General features: G+C 39.8%; 1 protein-coding gene across 11 annotated transcripts in view; it reads left to right on the forward strand.

Annotated features, from left to right (window-relative positions):
- The window catches only part of LOC126915402 (protein expanded-like), a 117,716-nt gene that overhangs the window by 51,409 nt on the left and 42,687 nt on the right, over window positions 1-23,620 (forward strand). For 6 of the 11 annotated variants that reach the window (XM_050720040.1, XM_050720051.1, XM_050720044.1 and 3 more), the window contains exon 3: window positions 9,789-9,944. In XM_050720040.1, coding sequence (XP_050575997.1) covers window positions 9,831-9,944 — 114 coding nt within the window. In that variant the 5' untranslated portion in view covers window positions 9,789-9,830. Of the gene's footprint in view, window positions 1-1,776; window positions 1,828-9,644; window positions 9,698-9,788; window positions 9,945-23,620 lie in introns of all 11 variants that reach the window. The other 5 variants (XM_050720041.1, XM_050720049.1, XM_050720048.1 and 2 more) reach the window with 2 other exon arrangements.

Here is a 23,620-nt window from a genome sequence, read left to right on the forward strand (position 1 = left end):
TCCCTATATCCTATCCGAGAGAGCGCGGGTGTCTCTTACGATTATCGTTGAAATAAATTCAGTCGTAACCTATGGGTCTTCCTCTTCCTCTTCTTCTTTTACTTCTTCGTAATTTTCCTTACCTATTCTCTTTGGAATAAAACGAGCGGCATAGGTTCTCAATAATATTATCTTATAACTAGCGCATACGCTGTCACGAACGCACAGTTATAGGCAGAATTCACTGTAGTAATATGTTTTTTGCGAATGTCTTGGAAATTAAGTCTGCTTTAATTACTGTCTGGCGCCTTGGCTCGAGCCTGCCTTTAGATTTTCCATTCGTCGCTGTTCGTCGATTATGCAAAATAACGAAAGATGCTTCGAACGAACGTTATTCAGTTCTCTAAGGACTATCCTAACGAACGGAAATTAATACGGCATCGCATTAAAGAGAACGAGAGCATCCCTTTATAGTCGTCAGAGAAAAAATCCTCGTACCTCGTAGCGGTCAATCTCCTTGTACCGTTAAAATGTAGAAAAGAATTAGTCGATGTCTGCTATAGTTTCCAGGAAAACGGTATCTAAGAGTTCAGGCGGACCACTCTGTATTGCAACTCATTTGTGCACACGTGTATAATCATAACTCATACGCATATGCATCAAACGTTCTTCGCGTTCCAATCGTTAGGATACCGCTGGAATAATTCTCGCTTGATTTTAACATACGAGTCAGCTGTCACATAGATCGCATTATCATTGGCGATAGTCGTGACAGAACACTTGGCTATTTCGGCAGATATTCATTGCACGATGGTATTTTATTGGTCATGGCCGACCGCGTCGACGGTGTGCGTTTCTCGCGCGCATTCTTTGTCGCGTCAGAGGCTTCAGTGTCGCGGATCTACCTGCGGTTGGAACGGGGCAATCCGTAGCCGCGATTCCTGTCACGACAATAATAAATTTTCCGTATCAAGCCGTCGCTAAGTAGAAATTATTTTGCAATTAAGAACAGGTTGTTCCACGGATCGAATCGATTACGATCTAATCATCCGTCGTTGCCGTAGCTGCTGCAATTTGCCGTCGAGATTTATTCATAAAACCGTCGATTTATTCGCAAATACGTAAGAGAAGCATTCCAGCGCGACTTAACGAGAATGCTAAACCGCAAGGGCAGGAGATCAGGGACTTTACTGGAATGCGCGGCGAACTGCATGCACGCATGATGCATTCATCGAGCCGTGGGTGGAAGGAGAACGAGAGAGCGAGAGAGAGAGAGATAAAGAGAGAGAGATGGCGAGGGAAGAAAGACGGAAGCGCGTAGGACGAACACAGTCGATGCATCTTTTAACGGATTGACTGCTGGTTGAATTTTACCTATCTCATCTACTGTGCCAGATAACATTCATCTTACTTTAAAATAAAATTATTCGTAACATTAGGTAGATCGATTTTTAGTCTAAGCGATTCGTTAACGAGAAATGGGAAAATGGTTATTTTTACCAATGGATACGATTATTGGGTACGTTGTTGCCTCAAGAACGGACGCGAATGTTTCTTTTCGTAAAATAATAGCAACTTCTTTTTTTAAGGAAGAGATGGAAAAGACATATACGGAACTGGTATTAAACGCATTAAACGAGATTATACCAACGCTTTGATACTCTTATAGTTAAATGCCCTATAAGTCCATTTGGCACATACTCTACATATATCATTATTGTAGCATGAACGATATTGAAAATGTTGTAAATAATACTGTTGGTGCATCACAGGTAATGAGTAAGGCTATGGTTTCAGTGGATGCGTGCTTCGACGAATGAAACACGTGAAGAAAGAAATGCATGCAACGTAAGTACTTATTCTCATAAGAATCTTGTATACTTCATTGTTTTGGCGTCATCCATTAGAATGTTAGTTCATCAAAGACACCGTACCTAAGCTAATCCATTGTAACCATGGCCTAATCCTAACAGCATGTACGTGTTCGTTAATGCTCTCCACGGCAAGTCCTTTACGCTATTTTGTCCTCCACCTATGCGTTATCGTTATGAGACAAAAAGAATTTAGAGAAAGATGAGCAAAGCGCGCGCCTGTATAGCAAAGTATTAAAGTAGAGCGCGAGCAACTTTCTAAGCTGATTAAACAACACCGTTTGAATTAACGATCAACATTCGAGTGGACGACTACTTTCGATCGTTTTCCTGTCTGTTTCGTGTTTATCCCTCGTTGTGTTGCTCGATAGCTTCGTTTTGCAAAGACAGCGAAAGATGAACGTGTAGAAGCAGGAAGAGGAAAAGTTGGGAAAGCCACATTCCTCTCGTAACGTACGTGTAATTATCTAGCTTATACAGTTTCCAATGACATAAGAGATGTACTGGTTCTCGTTCTTCAGACGCTAACAGCGATATCGCTAAATGCTTTTAAATTAAATCATTCGTTAGACCAGATCCATCTCGATATAGATGAGCGAGTTTCTCGTGCATTTCAACGTACGATATGTAGAACTTTATTTATCCGAATCTAGATACGTTAGAAAATATCGAGCCATTTCGTACAGTTGAAATTAACACTGTCTATGTATTAGCGAGACGTTACAAATCGCAAATCACAAGTTACAAGTTAAAAGGCAGCGTCCAAAAATATTGTTGCGTAACTTTAACGAGTTTGGCAACGAAATAAATAAAATTTTACGAGTTGTATATTATCTAATTACCTTATTTGACGGGAAATTATGAAATCGTAGAACGGAGATTTACAACGTACAACTTGTAACTTATCGATTTACCTATTAATAAATAACGTTAGCGAACGACAAGTTACAAATTGACACGGATCATATATTTCTGCTTTAGAATGTTATACTCTCACGCGAAATAGGTTAATCGGTTGACTTGTAATTTGGCAAGTTTACATGTTTACAAGTCGCTAATTACATGTCGTTAGTATTTATTCATAAATTCTAGCGTAGGTATTATAATAACAAGTTTGATAATAAACCAAATGAAACGTCGATGTAAATTGTACGTATTGAACGCTGATTATTCTATTCGACGTAAGATTGTAAGATCGTCACAAACAAGTCTGCAACCTGTGCCTCATAACTAGTCAATTCCAATATACCATTAATTAGTAAATTATTAGGTGAAACTTCGACTCGGGCCACCGCTGTTTTTTAATCTTCTTTTTCCCATTTTCTGATTACTATCATATATATATCGCTCGATGAATACAGACGAAATATAACAGTCTCGAGTGTAGAGTTCCATTGGTTCGAAAGTTACGCGTATTTAAAGTTCCTTACTCTTAGCCTTAACCTACCATGTACAAGAAAGTTTAGAAAGTACGTATGAATCTCGCGTGAAATGGATTTAAGATTGCTACGAAAAACAAAGAAAGAAATGGAAAGAAGATGATGAATTAAGCCCGGTTCACACTGACAGATAATTGTCCGTAGACAGTGTACGTGCGTTGTTCGTCGTCATCAGGCAACGATATCGTCAGCTAATGCACAACAATGTATCGATACACGTGGGTACATTTTTTTGCGGACAACGTACGCGAATCGACCACGAACACCTTTTGAAACGCGAATTGTCTGCGGACAATTGTTCGTCGGTATAGACTATGTTATAGAGCTTACAGTAGCTTAAATAATCTTATACTAGCGACGCGTTGAACGCAAATTACGATGTTATGTTTTCATTAGTATACAATTAGGTCTGGATAAAATTGTATGTACTCGTATACACGGCAGTATTGAGATGCGATCGTAATGAATCGTTGCTAAATGCCGGGTAACGGTCTGCTAGCTAGAAGACGCTGCCGGGAAGCTACGCAACGAATCGAAGGAAACGATCGATCGGCTAATCAGCTCGATAATACGAGACTGTTATTGCTGGTTGGTGATTATTTCCTGCAACGTGTTATTTGGAGATCACTGAAATATCCAGATTCAATGTGTTACGAACGCGCTCGAAAATTGCGCGTACGTGTCGGATTTTGAAAGAATGCGATATTTAATAGAGTATATGTTAAAAACGTATGTTAAAAGATAGACAGAGAAGAAGAAGTATAGGAATATCGTGACTTTTAACGTCGATATAAATTACGATACGTAAGATTTCAGGATCGTTCATTGAATATGCCTTAGAGAAAGAACGATTAATGTTGTTAAGAAGAAAACGGCTGAAGAGATTTTTAGTCCAAATGGTAAGCATTTCCATTGCCAGTGCCCATTTTGTGTTATGAATGCTGTCTTCGTAGGTGGAATGATATTTTTCATAAAAGTTAGTTTCTTACAAAATGAGACACGAAGCTCGGCTTGAAATAAGTGGACAAAATAGACGAGTATCAAGGATCAGTCTGCAGCGAAACGACGTAAAAAGTGTATAAATTTGTTTATTTAAAGAAATTCAGCTTTATATTACATTGACGAATCAGCGAAAACTATTTGAAATAATTATACGTCGTTATATTATATTATAGAATAGAACTCTCTCGAGTCGACTACGACTGCAATCAGCATACGACTTCAGTCCGGATTGACACATTCACTCTCACTCGCCTAACCGGAAATTCGTGAAATTCTGCACATTTCACGGGCGTCGGCTACGATATAAATTCAGTATTTATACATTCGCAAACACGGTTCGCTCCAAATTACTCCAATTTCCAGTCATTTTTCCTAACAGACTTTCCAATTCAGATCTCTAAAAATAACGTCTATAGATTAAAAGTAATTTCATCGAGAGCGCGTACATTTACGCGTATTCTGCTTCGACTCGTAACACCTTTAAAAGAATATTATCAACGTAATTTATCTGTCGCCGCATAATAACAGGAAATGATATTTCTTCCTTAAAAAGCATATAACGAGAATACTGAATTCTATCAACAGCGTTGCCATTTCTGAATTCCCCATTTAGAATAGAGCAATATCTCCTCGCTGTATACCTGTCGCATCATTTTTAATATCATAACGAAGATAAGATTTCAAAATCTTCCAATAATATCCGTCAACTTTATCTTCGTCACCATTCAGAGGAATATCCGATGCTTGTTCTCTGTACCCTCGGATAGGTAGGTTGCTGGGTAATTAGATTTGTGCGCGCTGAAAAGGACGAGAAGTGGCGAGAGTGCGCAAAACACGGTTACTCATGCCGGTGGAATGTAGTTCACATTGTTTATATACCGCCTCCTACGTGCATGCACGTCGCACTTCGCCGAACGATAAAACCAGTCGCCGCGCCGGCGGCGCGGCGCTCCCGTCGTGGATATCGGTCTCTCTGTGCGTGTGCGCATGCTCCGTCGATCTCCACTTTCATCCCTGCCGATCCGTGCGATCCTTTGCCCTGTTTTCAAATTCGCCATGAGTGGTCACGCTGGCCATCAGGGAAAAACGTATCCACCCGCCATTCGAGTACGTTCTTCGATGCGATCGAGATCTGCATACTGATGTCCGACGACGAGTTAATTGCCGGAGATCGGTACCGGCACAAAGGTCGCCGGTGTCGCTTGTAAAACATCCTAGATCGTTTGACGTGGCGGTAATAAAAGACTCGTAACGCGTATGGCATTGGTTATAGGATGTCATTTCGAATGGAGGAATCTTACGGTTTGGATAGTCGCCACTTTTGCCTCCGTTGTTTCTTTGCTTCGCGTTTGCTTCGTTATAGCGCAAGTATCTTGCCACATTTGCCGGTATACGAAGACAGTTTGGCAAATTTTCGATAGTAACGATTCTAATATTAGATTAGCTTTTATGTGACGCGATTGATCGATTCGTTCAATCGCTTTTAGAAGATATACGAAAACATAATTATTCCAGAAGCAAGAATTTTTACAATCTTTAAGTTGTTGTTTTGTCAATACGAATATATTAGCGCAGCTCGACATTCTGAATCATTTTTTTCCTGTACGTGCAACCGTCGATCGACCATACTTTCCGAGATACTCGCGAGAAACTGTCGATGTCACTACGACGAATTTTGCTTGTAATTCTGTCTTCGTAACAGCGTACGCGTCAGTGTTAGTACATATAAACGAGGGTTGGACGAGCTTAAAGCATCGTGCACAACTATGCGAGTCTGTAAGAAATGTCTGTTATAACTCGATTAAAAATGACTATCATCGATGTATTGGGATTGGGATAGTCTTTTCAGTCCGGTCACCGCAACGCTTGTGTAATTAGTAACGTATTACAAAAAACGTCATATTGATTTTTAGAAAGTGAAGCGTTATATCGATCAGTGCAGCGGAAAGTATGGAGATATTAAATGCATAGATAGATAAACGTAGAATTAATATCATATCATGGTTGATTTGATGCCATCTTGGTTTTTCTTACAAACTGTTTCGCTGCCTCTAATCCTTTCAAAAGCGCAACTTGTCCAAATTACCTAAAACACGTTTGTATCTTCTTGTTTCCCCATACCAACATTCTTACGTAGATAATCTCGTCGAGAAAACGACACGTGGAAATATGGAAAACGTTATAAGTTTGCAAATATAAAAATTGAACATCGATTTAAAGTTAAACCAAAAGATTAATAAATTCGCATACATTAAATAATTCGACAACATTGTACGTACAAACATGCTACAACCAACAGCGAAAAATCGTTCTATGAAAGCACGTGCTATCGTACGAGATAACTCGAATTTCCACCTTGTCTCCTCTCGAGATCCGACACTTGGACGTTAGAATATTACCCCACACCCATTTCACCACAGCCATGAATCACGACTCGCAACGAACACGGTTCATCCCCTATCCGCAACTCGAAGCCTCTTCTCGAGCATCGAGCATCGAGCATCCAGAGATCCGTAGGCCTGACGCGCAAAAATTGACTCTCCGTGATTTTCCTTCGAAGTCGGTACACGGGGTCGGTGATCGCGAGGAGAATGCAACAGGGACGCAGGTTGAACGGCTGCGAAATGCATTGGCTATCGGGGTCCAAGAACGGCCGAGAGAGCAACGAGGATACGAGACAGAGAAAAAGAGGGATGGTAGAGAAGGGTAAGAGAGAAAAAGGAGTTTGGAACGGGGATAGGGAGAGGGCGGCAAGAGGGAGAGGCAGAGGGAGAGGCAAAGGGAGAAGGAGAGACCGGCTTTTATAATGGCGCGGCAGTTATACCGGTAAGCGAGTAAATGCATCAACGTGCTGCAAACCGAGAGGCACCTGAGAAAGAGAAATAGACAACTCTGGCTACGAGTACATATATGTATGTATGTACGAGGAAAAGAACGGACCATGAGAAGAGGGTGGTGGGTTATGGCGGGAAGGGGAGGGAAGGGAAGAGGATCGAGGAAAAGGGACAGAACGTGGAGGCTCCTCGGGGTGTGGGCGGATTGCACGCGTCTCTCGGTAATGGATCCCATCGATCATCCCTCCGCGGGTAGATGGTTTCTCCTCCTTTCTGCTCTCTCGCGGATCGTCCATTAGTCAATTTCGTCGATTACCGTGGCGACTTGGTCGAATCATGGGACGACTCCAAAATAACCAAGCCGAGGAGGGGAGAAGAAAAACCGTTTCGAGACGCGGGCTTACTATATATATAATAATAGGGTAGCTGGAACAATGTTGCAAATTGTGTCTTTAAGAGGGATCGTGAAGAATCTGTTGAAATATGGAAATTTAAATTGCAATCTTTTTGTCGGGGATGCTTTTAAACGTTCGTTGCAAGAAGATTACACGGAAATTATTTATAAAGCTAATTCTCCTTTCTGTTGTTCCTCTTGCTCGAGGATCGATAAGTCTTTGGGGAATTCGCGAAGAAACCTATTGCAAGGCGGAAATTGAAATTGCGATTCTTCCAGCAGGATATTTTTAAGTATTCGTTGCAAGGAAATTATTGCAAGATTATTCCTTCTTTCTTTGAAGTCTTTGATAACTTCGTTGTTATTAATTTCTTTGATTTGTTTTTTTACTTGGTACTCGAACAAGGCTATATTCCATTGAACGGTATAACGCGTAACAATAACGCGCCGCACCCGACTTCCCATAGCGTTGCTAGTAATCTCGCGATTGATGCGTCCTTAAATCCTAATTAATATCATATATTTCTCGCGTTTTTACATATCACCTGTTTTATAAACGCGTAACGATCAGCTAGAATTATCAACAAGCAAAACCGCATATTTCCACGATAGCAAAAAGACACAAAGTTATGGAAAAGTAATAACGAACGAAAAACGTAATAACGTTTAGTTATGCTTTTCGCATATATAAATATAAAATACATATATAAAATATAAAATACATAATCGCAATGGAATGCTCTGGAGGAGAGGTTCCGTGGAAATCGAAACAATTAATCGGTTCCAGAGGGCTTGAAATTCCACGGTAGATCTGATGCACTCCGCGTGGCATTTTTTTGCACGACTTATTGTCCGGCCGATTTATGAGCGGCGCGAGCGAGACCATCCGTTTCTCGGCTCTCCATCCATGCGACTTGCCTCTTGTTCCACGGAGATGAAAATAGGGTAATGCCGGGAGCGATTTTGTGATTTACCGTGGACCAACATCCAAAAAGGGATGCAGCACACGTATTGTGCACCGTATGCGGAGGCTTCGCTCTTTTTCTTCTTCTCCTTCGTCTTTTCTCTTTTCTTTTTCTTCTTCCTCTTCCTCTTCTTTCTCTGCCTTTTCTTCTTCTTCTTCTTCTTCTTCATCCTACTCCTCCTCCTCCTCTTCTTCTTCTTCTTCTTCTTCTTCTTTCTGTCGTTTCTACCGACTGGAATCTCTGGAAATGCCACTGTGATTTGTGCGACCGGTTACCGTTTCCATTTGCATATCCCTTCGGCTCTTTCGTACATTGTTATCTTCGTTGCCACGTGATTCTTTGCTCTAATAGCCTGACGTCGAGTAATCCCGGTAGTCGTCTTCTCTATTTTCGAAGAACCTTACGGAGGATCTGTTTGGTAATCGGTGACGCTACCTGGCTACTTAATCGATTTTTCATTTTCTATGGTTTGTTGATATCGCCGCTGGTCTTTTTGCATGATATTTCGGTTTGATGTCTTTTTAAATATAGGGATAACGCGAGGTTATCGTGCTACCTTGAAAAAGGATGTGCGGGGAATCTGACATTTGCGTATACGACGATGTCATTTAAACAGAAGTTTGTAACTTGCAGGGGCTTTCAGAATGATTCGTTGATCGATTTAATCTCGACATTGATATTCGCCAATTATATTATATTATGTACTCTACGTATAATTTTTTAGGGTAATATTAAATTTCTTGCCTGGACACGTGTCCTTTCATACCTTTCGAAATATAGAAAATATTTTTCATCGTACTAGTAAAATACCGAGTTTATTAAAGCGTATTTTCTCTTAACAATAATCGTACGTTTGGCTTTTACAAAACTTGTTGTCAACTTATCAGTTATTTTTAACAGACGCATTTTCGAATCTAGCAAGTTGCTTCCGTTCTCATGTAAAATCATTATAATCACAAAGTAAATTAGAACAAATAAAAATTCGACGATCAACAAGAACGTGTTCATCTCCTGTGTCTTGCTGCTGTGACCTTCTCCTGTGATTTAGTATCCCGGTAGCTTACGTTTGCCGAAACAAAAGCACAGCGCAGGAGAAAGATACGTAACGCTAATTGTAAACGTATTTAACAAAAAAGCGATAATATGTACTTTTATTTCAGAAGCGCTAGGGTATGTTACACCTCGTCGGAGGCTCCGTGGCGGGAGGTTAAAAGTACGCGTTTAGAAATTATTTGATGCTGGCTTGCAATACGAACAACTACGTGAAACCAGCTATCTTTCTTTTTTTACTGATATGATTACAGTGAGGACGCTGGGCGTAGCGGCGACGAAATGAAGCATGCAGCATGCGTGGTAGCGGTGTCACGGCTGCGCGGTCCTGCCTTCAACCCCTGGTGTCCGCCAGCCGCTACCTCGCCGTTCAAGTCCTTCCTGGTGATCCTCTTTACTTCGTCGTTGAGGTGAGTGGTTCAACCGAGTAAAATTAATAAACGAGTAAACAGAGGCGAATAATTCATGGCGACAATGCTGCATATTCAACACGCGATATATGTGTATAACCGTTTTCTTCTCGTTCCGTTATACCTGCGTAATTCCGAGTTATTATTATTTTCCACGCAACTCTCCCGTATTATCTTCCGATGAGAAACGATAACGTTGACTCTGGTAGCTCGTACAGATTCCACAACGATATTATAATTTTTGTCGGTCTCGAACACGATGCATTTCCTTTATACCTGCACTTTATGTCGGAAAAATGATAAATTTCACGTATGTATTTCTGAACGATTTTACGAATATTATTAATCCATGCGTTTGAATTATTTATGATGCGCGCGGGGTACTTGTTAGGTTTTCGTAGAAATGTTTTACCGTTAAAAACGAAGTTGCAATGGTACAGAAATGCGCGTAGACTTTCAAATGCTGCGTTCGAAAATTATTGTAATAACGCCAAGGGAAAGAAATTTACATTAACAATGAAACTTTGCTCGGATGCGTTGGAAAGAGTAACGTGACGGAAGAGATGAAAATTGTCTTAGTACTATATTAATGTTAACTCTCAATTGATAAGATACAAATTTTTATTCTACGCTATCGACTTATTTCCGCATGTAGGGTCATCTTCTAATCGATTGCCCGCGTTATGCGTATCTGTATATATCACACAGATATCCCGATAGTATCGATCTTTGTACGCTACAAACAAATTGACGAAGCAAAGAACTAACATCGTAGTCAGCAGGATTTCTATCGACACAAGCGAATATTCGTTTCTTTAAAGAACATCTCTCGCGATCGCGTTACGCTACATTTCGTCGCGCACCAGTCGCCAGCAACCCATAGCGTGCAGGAAACTAAAACAACGACCCGGATTTTTGGAAAAAGAACCAGCGTTCGACGTGTAGCATCTTGTTACGATCGTATTCCGTCCTCTGACCAGAGCGGAAACGCATGGAACATGCCCGCGAAATACCAGAGTTTATCGGAACATGTGCATCGCGCTGTCGAGGACACGCCCGGATTTTCTAATCGTGGAATGCGATTAGTTACATCCGCGACGCGCGTGGGTGTACAAATGCGGAATAACCGATCCGTGAGAGACCCGCAGTGTATACTATAGTATAGTTGATATATTAAGGCGTGCGAAGGTACACGCACCTGTCTTGTCCTTCTTAAAAGTCATTTACAACCGGCAGGCAGCGAGACTCGCAAGGAATACCTGGTACTATGTACAATAGAACGTCTAATGGAAAAAGTTTCTGGTTGGTCGATAAATTTGTCGTGCTATTGCAATGGCAATTTAACAATCGTACGGAATAAGTGGTATATATCGGTAAATTTAGAATTTATTTCTCGTTAAATATTTCTGGATAAATTGTTTTCTTTTCGCTAGAAATTTATAACGTAAATATCTTTTATTCAATTTTCTATATATTTTAAGATCATCGATATACGTATATGTGTTATACATATGTTTGTACAATTTTATTACGACTAGTCGATAGTTTCCATATTCTCTTATTCGACAAACGTAGATCGTACACGTATGTGTCGATAACTTTATTAATTCGTACTAAATAGTAGGTTTGATATTTTCGATAAGTTACGATACGATGTTATAAGATTTATATAGCGCGAAACTTGAAATTCGTTATGTAAATTCTGTTCCGATCTTCTGATTTTCTGCTTAAAAGTTGTTAAGGAAGAATGCGTTATAACTCAACTTGTATTTTCACACTGGTGTTTCGTTCCGGTTCACGGTAGAACGCGTGCCCTCGTAAATTTTTCAACGCTCGTGAAAAATGAGTGATCTCGTTTGGAGGCGTGTGTTTACACGAATGACGCACGCAGTATGTATATGCGCGATTCATCATCGTTCCAAAAGAGCTGTGATTGCAATTAAAAGAGTTGTTGCCGATTAAATCTGCCGGAATAAAGGCTCGTTTGATGGTGCGTTTTACTTAACGATTCGTAAGATACACGATTATATCGTGTTTAGGCGTTTAACCGACGACATGACTAATGCTTCTCGCGTAAATAACCACGCGTTAATTTCATTTTTAATCGTCTTTCCTTTCATCTACCGTTCCCTCCTGCTTTGGTTTATCGTCTATCGAATAAATAGCGACAAGTAGTTGTTAGAGTTAGCCAACGAGTATGGTATAACAAGCTATGAGAGTAACAACTTGATACATGTAATATTTTAATACAAATTCGTATTTTAGCAGACTAGATCAGCGCGAATGAAATAATCTTTCGGTAAAGCTACATAGATGTTTCCTGTACAAGTATAGGATTTTTAACCGTTTCGATCTTCAATTTAGCCTTTGCCAATTACTCGTAACCGGTAAAAATTTGCAATTACAGTTCGGCAGTTTACAAACCAGACATTCTTCATTTTCTCTTTTATTTGTTAACACAAATACTTTTTCTGTTTCCCTTTCATATATTGTAATTTAATCGAATAAATATTAGGTTTTCCGAAAAGTGTCTTTCCTTCGCAAACGTGTTTTTACAACAGTGCACGTTTATACAAACGTGAGACCAAGTCTGTGAAATGTCGCGGTGTTTATCTCAACAGAACAAAATGGATCGTACGTAATTCGATAAAATAATATAAAACAAAAAACACTGCGCGTCTATTATTTCCTCATAAAACGAAAGAAACTTTTCGAACAACCTAACATTTTGATCTTTTAAAATTACGATCGTGTTTGTCAAAAACGTCAAAAACACGGAGGAGCAGCACGTGTCAAGGTGGACGCATCGTTCGCCGTCCATCTATTTCCAAGGATATACTATCGCCGATGCTGTTAAACTATAAACGTGTCATCGGAATTTTGGCTCGATAGCGGCTTTGAGTGGTGACAGTCTTGATGACTACCGCGATTTTAACAAAGAGTCGCGGATGTTGTAGTTCCGGGGTTCCTGGCAAGGAGCCCGACGCTCTCTGTTTTCCGCCGCGGAGGATCGCGTGCACGGGGCCGATGACTCGAGGACTCTCGGGAACGCTCGAGCTCACGTTGTCCTGTGGCACGTGGAAAGCGATAATAAGGGTTTTCTAGAAGAAAGAATCTGGCTACGTAGCAGACAGGGCGATGGACAGTCCTCTGACAAGAGGACTGCGGACAGAGTCAAAGAAGCTCGTCACTTACTCCCAGAATCTTCGCGTGATCCAGATCGCCGAAGTTCGATATACGTTTTATATTATTTGACATGTTCTGCCGTCATTTTTTCTCCTTTCTATTTTAAACGCTATATTCATATTACCTTATATCAACAAAAATTGAGAAATTAATTAATCAGATGCTGTAAGAATTTACGTAAAGTTAGACGAACGAAAGAAACGAATGTACGATCTTAAATTAAATTTCGGAAGCGGTCGTTTGACCGGGTTTGGTGAGGTTAGCGTTCACATAATACCACTCGTTACACGGTTGAATGATTTTTAACGTCAAATGGTTAGCTTCGGCTGCAATACACGACGTTACTCGTCCCACGCAAATAACGCGTTTCTTGCAACGATACTCGCGCAACTCTATTTGCTACGTTATTCGCGTTTGCTGCCATAATTGCAAGAATGAACGTTTCCTCGGCCACTTTTTACAGCCAAAGCACATTGGACTTCATTGATTAAGTCCTGATCGTGGGATGTTTTACAAGAGATCGGACATCTCCTAATGCCGCTTCTGTAACGAGCTCATTAGCGCGAGTCTACGTTTTTCGAGAACGCGGAGGAAGTAACCTTGCTTGTGTTCGCCGTCTCTTCTTCACGACACTTCCCATGGCACTATGTGAAAATAGTATCTTATCGATTTCTTTCTTTCCCTTTTCCTTCTTTTTTTTTTTCGTAAGATCGCTTCCTATCACGAGTTGCTCCTTTTGTATACGTTCTAAATATAGAAGTCTTCTAACTGGTTTAATAACGTCAACCACATTTTACGATATGCGTTTTTTATATTACAATTTTTACCAGTTATCGTATTTTTCGAGGTATCCGAGGAGATCGATGAAAAATGATCATTTCAGAATTACGTACTTAGGAATTGCGTTTCGTTAGAGATTGAATTGCATATTTACGAATATTCGTTTCGTTAGGAGTCAGAGTAGGTGCTCATCGTATTATACGACGATATAACGAAAATCAACGAACACGCACCTCTTTCTTTTTTTAATTTCTTTAATTATTTAATTCTTCAAATTCTTTAATTTCACTTCTCACCATCCTATCTCAACTCGATCGAACTTCAAATATTTAGACGCATCTGGCAATCAGAAATATCAGTCGCGATTCCTTTGTACCCTGTTTCGTTCCACAAACGCTTGAAGATTATTTTAGATTCATTCACGAGCTTGAAAGAGCGTCTCTGTTTTCGTAACGTGGCGTCGCAGTAGAATGCGTAGTAGAGTAGACAGGCGAAGGCGGCGGCGGTAAACGTTTCAATGGCAAGGTTTCCGCGGCGATGTCGATTTGCTCGTTCGAGGCTATTGCCTTTTCGCGTCGTTAGACAAACCATCTACACGGAGCGTACACGCGGTTACGGGTACGTCGGGCCGCGCCGCGCCGGCAGCGTTCTAGCACACCTTCTCACACGATACCATCTAACTAATTATAGCCAGGCTCATTTGTAACGACGAATCTGAATTCCCGGTTGCCAAGGAAATTCCTCGTTCTGCCTGCGTGGCCCCGCGTTGTAGCCTGCTGCGAAATCAACAGGCCTGGATTTTATCCTCGTTACGCCGATCATCTGGAAGTTTGCTCGACTGTACGTATCAATTTTGCCACTCAAACTGAGTCAGCTGTACGTTACGTGATAACAGAATATTTGCTTAAATATAGGTAATATAGAAAAATGCTAACTCTTCGCAATGCTTTTCTTCCGCTTTTTTGAATCTTTATTGATTTTTTACTGTACTCCATAGAGTAGAATATAGATAGGTATTGAGTAGTATTGAAAATTCATTCCATGGACATTTCGTAACACTCGTTACATTCAGGATAACCATAAACGTGGATGTAATAATTGCAAAGTGGACTTCCACTTATTTCCGCAAGTGGAATAACTTTGCGTCGATGGGTCGTTCGTTCTCGCCCAGTCGAGAATCGGTCAGATTCTCGTATACGTGGCAAATTTGAAATTCGATTATTCTAGAAAAATCAAGCCTCAGGCGCGATCTTGTCATTCTTGATCTTTGACTCATTTCGAGCCGTAGAATCACCCCGGTCCTGTTTCTATCGATTACCAACCATCCTATGGAACGATCGTTGCCAACGAACTAATAGGTTTAGCCGAATATCTACTATGTTACTTGTGAAAATATGTATGTTAATATCAATAGTATACTAAATATACTAACATTGTACAAGGATTATGTCTATGATCGATGATTATGTTACAAAACATCGATCAACCAAAGTGCAATTTTTCCTATAACAATTTTCGTATCCTACCGGATATTCATAAAGATACTCGATTATCGCTTATATTAGGTTGTCCGGAAAGTGTTTTTCTTTTACAGACGCGTCTTTTACAACGACGCATCTTTATACAAACGTGAAATCTAATCCATCGAACGTTGTGATCTTTATCTTGATAGAACAAAATGGATCATACGTAATTCGATAAAATAATATAAAACGGAAAATGTTATGCGTGCGTTATTTCTTTGTAAAACGAAAGAAACTTTGCGGACGACCTAATACATGTGGGTCAGCTGGCAAACGTTGGATCGTATCGTGCGATGAAATTGCGCGAGTGATTGGCCAAGTAAGTGGGAAAATAATTATAAACGCCAGGGAAATGGAGATAAAGGAAAGAACGTTCGTTTCTTTTTCCAAACACGGTATAATTATCTTGTTAACTAAGAATAAGAAAGGCGAGTTAACTCAATATCCGTAGCTCGTCTGTAATTTCGACGTATCTTTCATTTTTCCTCTGATAATTTCTTCAACGATGAGAAACGACAGACAGAGGATAAAACATTTTTCCGGTCTGAAACGCTTACGTGCTCGTGAAATCGACTCATTGTTACAGAACACGCGATAAAAGATACGCGTTCGAATTAAAACCTTCCATTCTTCGTGCTACTATAAATGTCCTGCCGTTTCCTATTCGTGCTTTCTACGGTATATTTCTCGAACGATCGCCGCCGATTTTTATCTTATTCCGCTTACCTTCGGTATCGATACTAATTTATTGCGTCAGCATAATAATTACGTAGATAATTGAAACAGCGATTAGAGGGACGGTTTGATCGTTTCAGCGAGTTTCTGTCCCGATGGAAAAACACGTCGCTCGTTGTTCATTCCATCTGATCGGGAGAGCGTACCGTGGAATTTCTGTCGTAAGAGGACGATCGACTTTACGCTTAGTTACTCATTTTGCTTGTTTCTCGAGAATACGCGGTTCAGCTATGTCGGAATCGTATTAAAAAATGTTACATATTAATAATATTAGCTCCGTTGTTTAACACAAGTCCTCGACCCTCGATATCGCAGTATCTGTAATACATTCGATCGCTAAATTTTATTCCGTTTGTTATCGAAAGCAACGCCGTATTCTAGAAGAAAATCGATTAGTATAATAGTAAAAATCTGTGTCTTGCTGTTGAGAATCGTGGATCTTAATCGCTGAAATCAATGTATAGGAACACTTAGATTATACTTAGAATTGATATTAAAGCAGTTTTAGATTTATTTAACACTAGAACTACCGATAGTTAACACGAAGCTATTTCTACCAAAATCAGTGAAAATGACTGGTCCTTAAAAAATACGTAATAATAGAATACTTTTATATTCATTGATTTATTACTTTCTTACACAGGGAATTCCATGTTATGTAGTACATTTTTGGTATTATTAATCCATCTGGGATCATGATCCCTAAACGAGGGTTGACACATTTATAAGATTGTAGAACCAGTCATTTTAACTGGTGTGATATTTCTAGTGTCAGCGTCTAGCGGTCTAGCGATCGATCCGGAATTTTCCTGATAACTGATATCATCATATCGAGTGATACGCAGTGAAAATTTAAAAAACGTGTGGCAAGTTGTACTAAACGAGGAAACTGGTTAATTGGAGTTCGATAAACATATTGCAGCACCCTTTTACGCTTTGACAAGTACCAGTCATTTTAACTGCTATTGGTATAAGTAGCCTTGATACAAAATTATTTTGGAGTTTGAACACATAAAAAACAAAGTAAAATTCATTATATTATTCTTTTAGTTATCACATGAACTTTATAACATAAAGTAGAAATTTTAAAATAAAATTGTAAAACCAGTCAATTTGACTGGTGTGGTAGTTATACTGTTAATGTGTAATTTACAAGATCATCGTCGATACACATTTGCACGCGTCTCTGCACTCTCTTTGTCTCACCATCTTCTATACCACACTACCCATGGAACAGTTGCATTCATCTGTTTTACGAGACACTGTGCACGCACATACTTCCACACACTCATACCCGTACATGTGTGTCACTACCACGCGTATCTCAATACTTGCTACTCGTGTAATTTTGTCAATAACGTTAGCTTAGTCGCGAACGAGTGGATAAATATTTATCAGCAACGATGTAAATTACGTAATTCTTGTAGGAAGAAAAATACGTACGGACGATATTTTTGTCAGTGCCGCGAATCTATCGGCGGTGGAAGACGACCACGGACGAAATCGCGGGCCCGATAGGATCGACCGTAAATCTGAACCGACAGGCCGTTCCAGAGGATATTTTATGGTGGCCCGTAGAGATTTGGTGCGGACAAGATCGGCGCTGGAATGCGTCGAGCGACTCGAAATATTCGATACGGGGCGATAAATTGTTCTTCTACCTTGGCGCGTACATTCCACGCCGAGCATTTATGAGGCACCTTTTCCCTGGGGGCAGTGCTTAAAATGTTGCAGCAATTGTAATAACATTTCCGCGTACGGTTTCTCCGACGATGCTTCTTCTCTTTCCTCTCGTGCAATTAGCTTGGCCGCCTCTCTCTTTGCTCCGTTAAAATTTTTCATTGTTAGAACGAAACGTTTCCGCGTAATTTTTACATCGGTGACTAGAGAGATCTGGAAATGGAAATAGAATTCTCGAGTGATAAAAATGTTGGTATACGCGGATGATAGGTTGATTATCGATGAAAGCGATAGCGTATTTCATGGTTTGGGTTTGTAGCTTTAAGTAATAATAAAAAAAAAATTATTTACAGAGATATATGAACATGGGAATAAAATAAAGGGAAGAAAATTATTTAGACAGATATATTCTATAATAAATGAAATAGTATATTAAGGGAAATATTTGATTCGTTCTTGGATTTTTATTTGTTCAAAAAAAAAAAAAAAAAAAAGATATAAGCAAAGTTCCGTTCCAATATAGTGTCTCGATAAATGCATTATTTATTTCAGCTTGATTTTATCCTGTTTTTCTAACATATTGGTCAATATTTATTTTTACTATTAAACGGTAATTAAATTTATTATAATCGTTAATTATTGCTATTAATTATATCGATTGGCACCCGGTTTCCATTAAGAATATCCTGGTTTTTCATATTCGACCAGTTTTTATTATCCAGAATTTTCTGCCGGTTGATTCATAAGCTCGTGAAGGATCATGTTGCTTTACCGTAGCAGATCGTCGACCGGTTTCCGCAAAGCTGCATGGTTCCTGTTATATCAGATAACTTTCTAATCGTAGAAAATAATACAAGCTTCTATCGGATGTATCGAAAATTCTTTCGCTGTAATTACCGAGTAAGAGGAGGAAAAGGCTCGTCGTGAATTCTACAGAAACGTCTTGAGGCAGGTGTCCATTTGACAGTAAAGCTATCCACGTTGAGAGTTTTAAGAATGACTATCCGATCCGATAGTGACTCGGATAATCGTTCTGAACGCGGTATTCACTTGCGAGATACAACCTGCAGAGCAAATCGCGATACTTTTCCTATGAAATGGATACGTACCTTCGCGTGGTATCTACGCAACGCCATTACACCTATCAATCGATGTAAACTCAGCAAAGTAGTATCGTATATATAAACGAGAATAAAATGATTAAATTAATCGGCAAACACATTTTCCCGCGGGTAATTTCGTAGCGACTATGCTTTCTAAACATCTAGCTATTAAATAACGAGGAATTGAAATAACAATAAATTATTCTACTGATTTCGCTATGTTTGTTTTTCTCCTGTAGTCTCGATCTTCAGCGTTCAGGATATCTAGAATTACAATTAATCTGCTACGGTTCTCGTACGTTTATATGCCGATCTTACTCTTGGCTTAACGAGCGAAAAGATTTTTAATGTCTTAAGAAATATGTTATCGCATAATCATCGTTATACGAATAAACGATTCTATCGCGTTGTTTTCAAATTGGGGAAATTTGCTGCTAGTGAAAAGCATGATTGCATCTAAAACATTTCGGTGAACTACAGATTCGCCGATGTCTCTGTCATTGTTGATGGCTTCGGTGCTACTTACGTTTCTTTCTATTTTTCGATAAATCATGTTTTGCACATCCTACGCGCCACGTCTTTTCAACTCGATCCATCACTTTCCGTTCCACTCCGCGTCGGAACACGTTACAAAAGCAGGGACCGAATAAAAAGAACCTCCTCCCTCGCAATGTACAATGTTCCGGGCAGAGTCGCGTTGCTAAACAGATCGTTCTGATTCAAACGATCTCCGACTTGCAAAAAAGATTACCTCGTAAATACGAAACCGTGAACGTCAGACACGATTCGTGCTATAAAACTAGCGCGATTTCAATACGCGTTCTCGATGTTGAGCATTCGCAATTTATGCAAATCTCAAACCACAGAGAATCCGTCGATACTTCGTCCAGTTTGCCTCGCGAACGAGACAAGGCTCGGTCCTGGTCCTGGAGCTGCGTCTATTCAGCTCGAAAGCCACGGATTCCGATGATGTCACGGCGGTACAGTAAACAGTAGAAAACGAGGTTACGCCAGGTTCCATTTCAATATTCGTAGATGTCCAGTTCTTTGTCTCTATGTATATGCGTTTGTCTACGTATTTCGTTTCTGCTCTAATCTTTCTTTGCCTGTCTTTCCGTACTTCCGCCTGTATCGCTTCCTTTTTCTCTTTGTCTGTCTGTCTTTTTTGGTTATCGCGTCTGTCCTAGTCTGCCTGTCCTTATTTATCTTCGTCCATCTCTCTGTCTAACGCCTGTCGCTATCAGTAATTCATCGACCGCAGTAAGAACAATAGCTACGGCTACTCCGAGGACTTTTCCATGATTATACGGTGCTTAAGCTGTGATTACCATGTACCGTGAACGAGCTGCCACACGGTACGCCGATCGTTTTTCGCAACAGTAGAAAAGAATAGAGGTTCTTCGTTGAAGAACGCCTTCGTTGAAGGCGTGTTATTATACGGAAGGAGAATATCTGTTTCTAGCAGAGGACTGCACGTTCTTTTCTCCACACGGCGATTCGTAATTGCTCTCACGTTCGCTCGTTTCGCTATTTTTCGTGCAATGTGTTACAGCGTGGCTTTGTGAATCTGACGTTCGATAATGCTGATAATTGGATAATCAGAATTCATACCTTTATACGTAGTTTTCGTACTTTCACGTCGCCAATTTGGCTCCAACGTATAGTATTCGGATGACAAAATATTCGACTACGACATTTCTTGGGGGTTTCGGAGATCGATCAAGTTCAGAACGACGTAAAATATTTGAGTCAACCTGTTTATGTACGCGTCTTCGTGGATTTTGGCGATACTTTCTCAACGTTTGGTAGCTTAAACTTACTCTGTGTGCATTCGGATCGCGAGTATTTGATTAAGTTTGGATTATTTTTATTTTCCGCGTGCCGCGCCGTGAGCCTTGAGGCGACCTCGTGATCATACAAAAACCGGTAAACGGGAAAATTGGCATTTCGAGCTTTGGTATTAGTTGTGCCATCGCGAACTCTGCGCAAAAATCGCTCGTCTGCGTCGCGTTTCACGCGGATTTCTACAGTTGGGACCTTTGTCAGCTAAACGTTCGCAAGGCTGAATTTCCAAAAATGTTCATTGTCGTGAAAAATGACCCTCGTTTTCGACTTTGGCAATTTAAAATACCCTCCAAAAGGCACATTCGGATCAAAAATGTTCAGCAGTCCGGACGCTACCTTTCCCGGGAATTTGAACGTTTTCCATGGTCTTTCAATCGTTTAGGTAAAATGTGATAAAAGGCATGAACGAAATGAAATTTGTCTGTATCGAGTATCGAGCGAAGAACACGTAATAAGAATATCTCGAGGATAGTTTCCGTTTATAGCGAATTCAGGCTAACATTGGCATCTTTCAAACGAAGAAACTAGGTTGGATTAGCAACGAGAAGAACGAAAAGAGTAACGCTAAATTATTGAAAATATTTTCAAAATCGACCATAGGGTAATCCTTTCTTCCTCGTTTTTTTTTTTTTTAATTCGTTGGCCTCCTTAAGAATTCGATCGTTTCGTCCGCAACGATCGTACAGCGTACGATCCCACTATGCGCTACAGTTCCACGTTGCAAAAATGCTTTCGAGTTTACTTGCTTGGTCGTACGTGGGCAACTCGCATAATTTATTTGATTCCGGTGGAAGAAATATGTATTTAAGAAGCTCTCGTTAAGCAGTGTTGCATGTTCCATGCGTTTACCGGGAATCAAGACGAAAAGCGTATGATACGAAGGTTCGTGTGCATTCCGGTATGCTTTGAAGCGTTAAAACATGTCAGACAAATTCCAACGTTCGCTTATGCACGTACGATAAGCCCTACGGATACGAATGTAATCGGCTACCTTTGAAATCCTTCAAAAAATTGCGGAAATCATTGAGATTCCTTCGACGATGGATAACGAGGATGCATTAGATAAGAAACGGGTAGAAAGATGATGTTGATCGGATGGTAATTAATCGATTGGCCATCGAGAAGATTTTATTCCTCTATTAACGACCAGAAAAATATGTATCCGTGTATTTTTCTTACAGATCTCCGAAGTATTTTGATTAAGTTCCTTATGCAGATCGGGTAAACCATGCGTTATTGGCAAAGGTAGAAATAGTCAGTGAGAAATTAAATGCATGTATCATGCGGATTATTCCTCCGGTATAATTGGAAATTCTTGCACGTATGGCCTGTAACTCTGATACAGAGCGTATACGTATTTCCACTTTGCGTTCGTTAACTCTTTAATAACCGTTCGACGATATTTTCTATATCATCGATTATAATTAACGATATATTTAAATCACGTATTCTGAGAGTCACGTATTGAGATATTTCATTTGGTCATGCTTTTAATCGGGCAATTTTTTAGGCTGAATATTCAATTGCCTTTCGTTTCTAAAACCACATGAACGAAGGTTTGTACGTAGACAGGAATTTTATGTTACGAGTATCGTAATATTATCAAGTTGCTGTAAATATAGTTTCTAAGATACCTAACAGGGATTAATAAGTGTAATCCGTTTTTGAACAAAAATTTATAGCAAAAGCAAAAAGCGTTCGAATGAATATGCAACTCTTCCGCGGTATAATATTATCATAACTAGTTCATTGATTTCAGTTTTATGATGTTGTTTCTGCCTCGGGATTTGTTTGGTCAAGTCTATCGATACAATGCCAAATATAACATTAAACGTGATATATATATCCATATCGAAACTTTATAATTGATTTCAACCAACACAGTGGTGTAATACGTTCTGCTAATGATACTTGCTCTTGGCAAGATGTTCTCCTTTAAATGTTGAACATGGTATTAGGTAATTTGTTTAAAGAGTACGTATTATCAAACCAGTGAAAAACATAAGAAACTTTTTGTTCGGAAGAATAGAAAACTCGACTTAAAACAACCGCAATATCGCTTGGTTGGAAAACGACATTTTTTATAACAACCTAACGATATTGTAATAACGATAACCAAATTACGGATACTTGGGCAATTTCATACTTTTTTTAAAACGTCACTAAGGGGACGAAACGTAGGTATTTTTGCATATAACGTATACTTTGTACGTTCTAACATTAAAAGCTTATGATTTTACTTACGACTAACCATCACAAATTTTCCATTTACTCTCGACCATCGTCAATTTTTACCAACGTTAATGTTAATTACACACTGAAAAATGTCCTTAAGATCTGGTAAGCTCTACCATTCGAACAAAAATCAACCATGTCTCTGTTATTTTTCCCACAAAAGACCTTCACCTTTTTTATCCTTATCTTCCATGCATAATGCAAACGAACGACGAACAGCTGACGACCCATTGACCAGCGTAGACGACGCATCTTCTTCGTAGTACTCTAACAGTATGATTAAGATGTTGCTGCAAGTATTACAATCGAAAGGATAATCCTCGGCATAAATCTTCTTTGTCTCTGCAAAAGGACCGAAGACAATCGAAGACTATTGCGAGTTGTTCTCGCGTCCTATGTATAATACATACTAATACGTACTAGGAGCGAGGTGTATCGCGTCACTCTGATCACGTTCCGATACATTCTTTTGTCAATGCATGGCACCACGGAGCATAGCTACGTCTGCAGGCTACCTACCACGGGACGGTTGTAACAAGTCTGGTATGTGGTACGCTTTCACCGTTTGCAATATTCATACATCCACGCA

The sequence above is a fragment of the Bombus affinis genome, chromosome 4 (genome assembly GCF_024516045.1).
Source record: "Bombus affinis isolate iyBomAffi1 chromosome 4, iyBomAffi1.2, whole genome shotgun sequence".
Lineage (NCBI taxonomy): Eukaryota > Metazoa > Arthropoda > Insecta > Hymenoptera > Apidae > Bombus > Bombus affinis.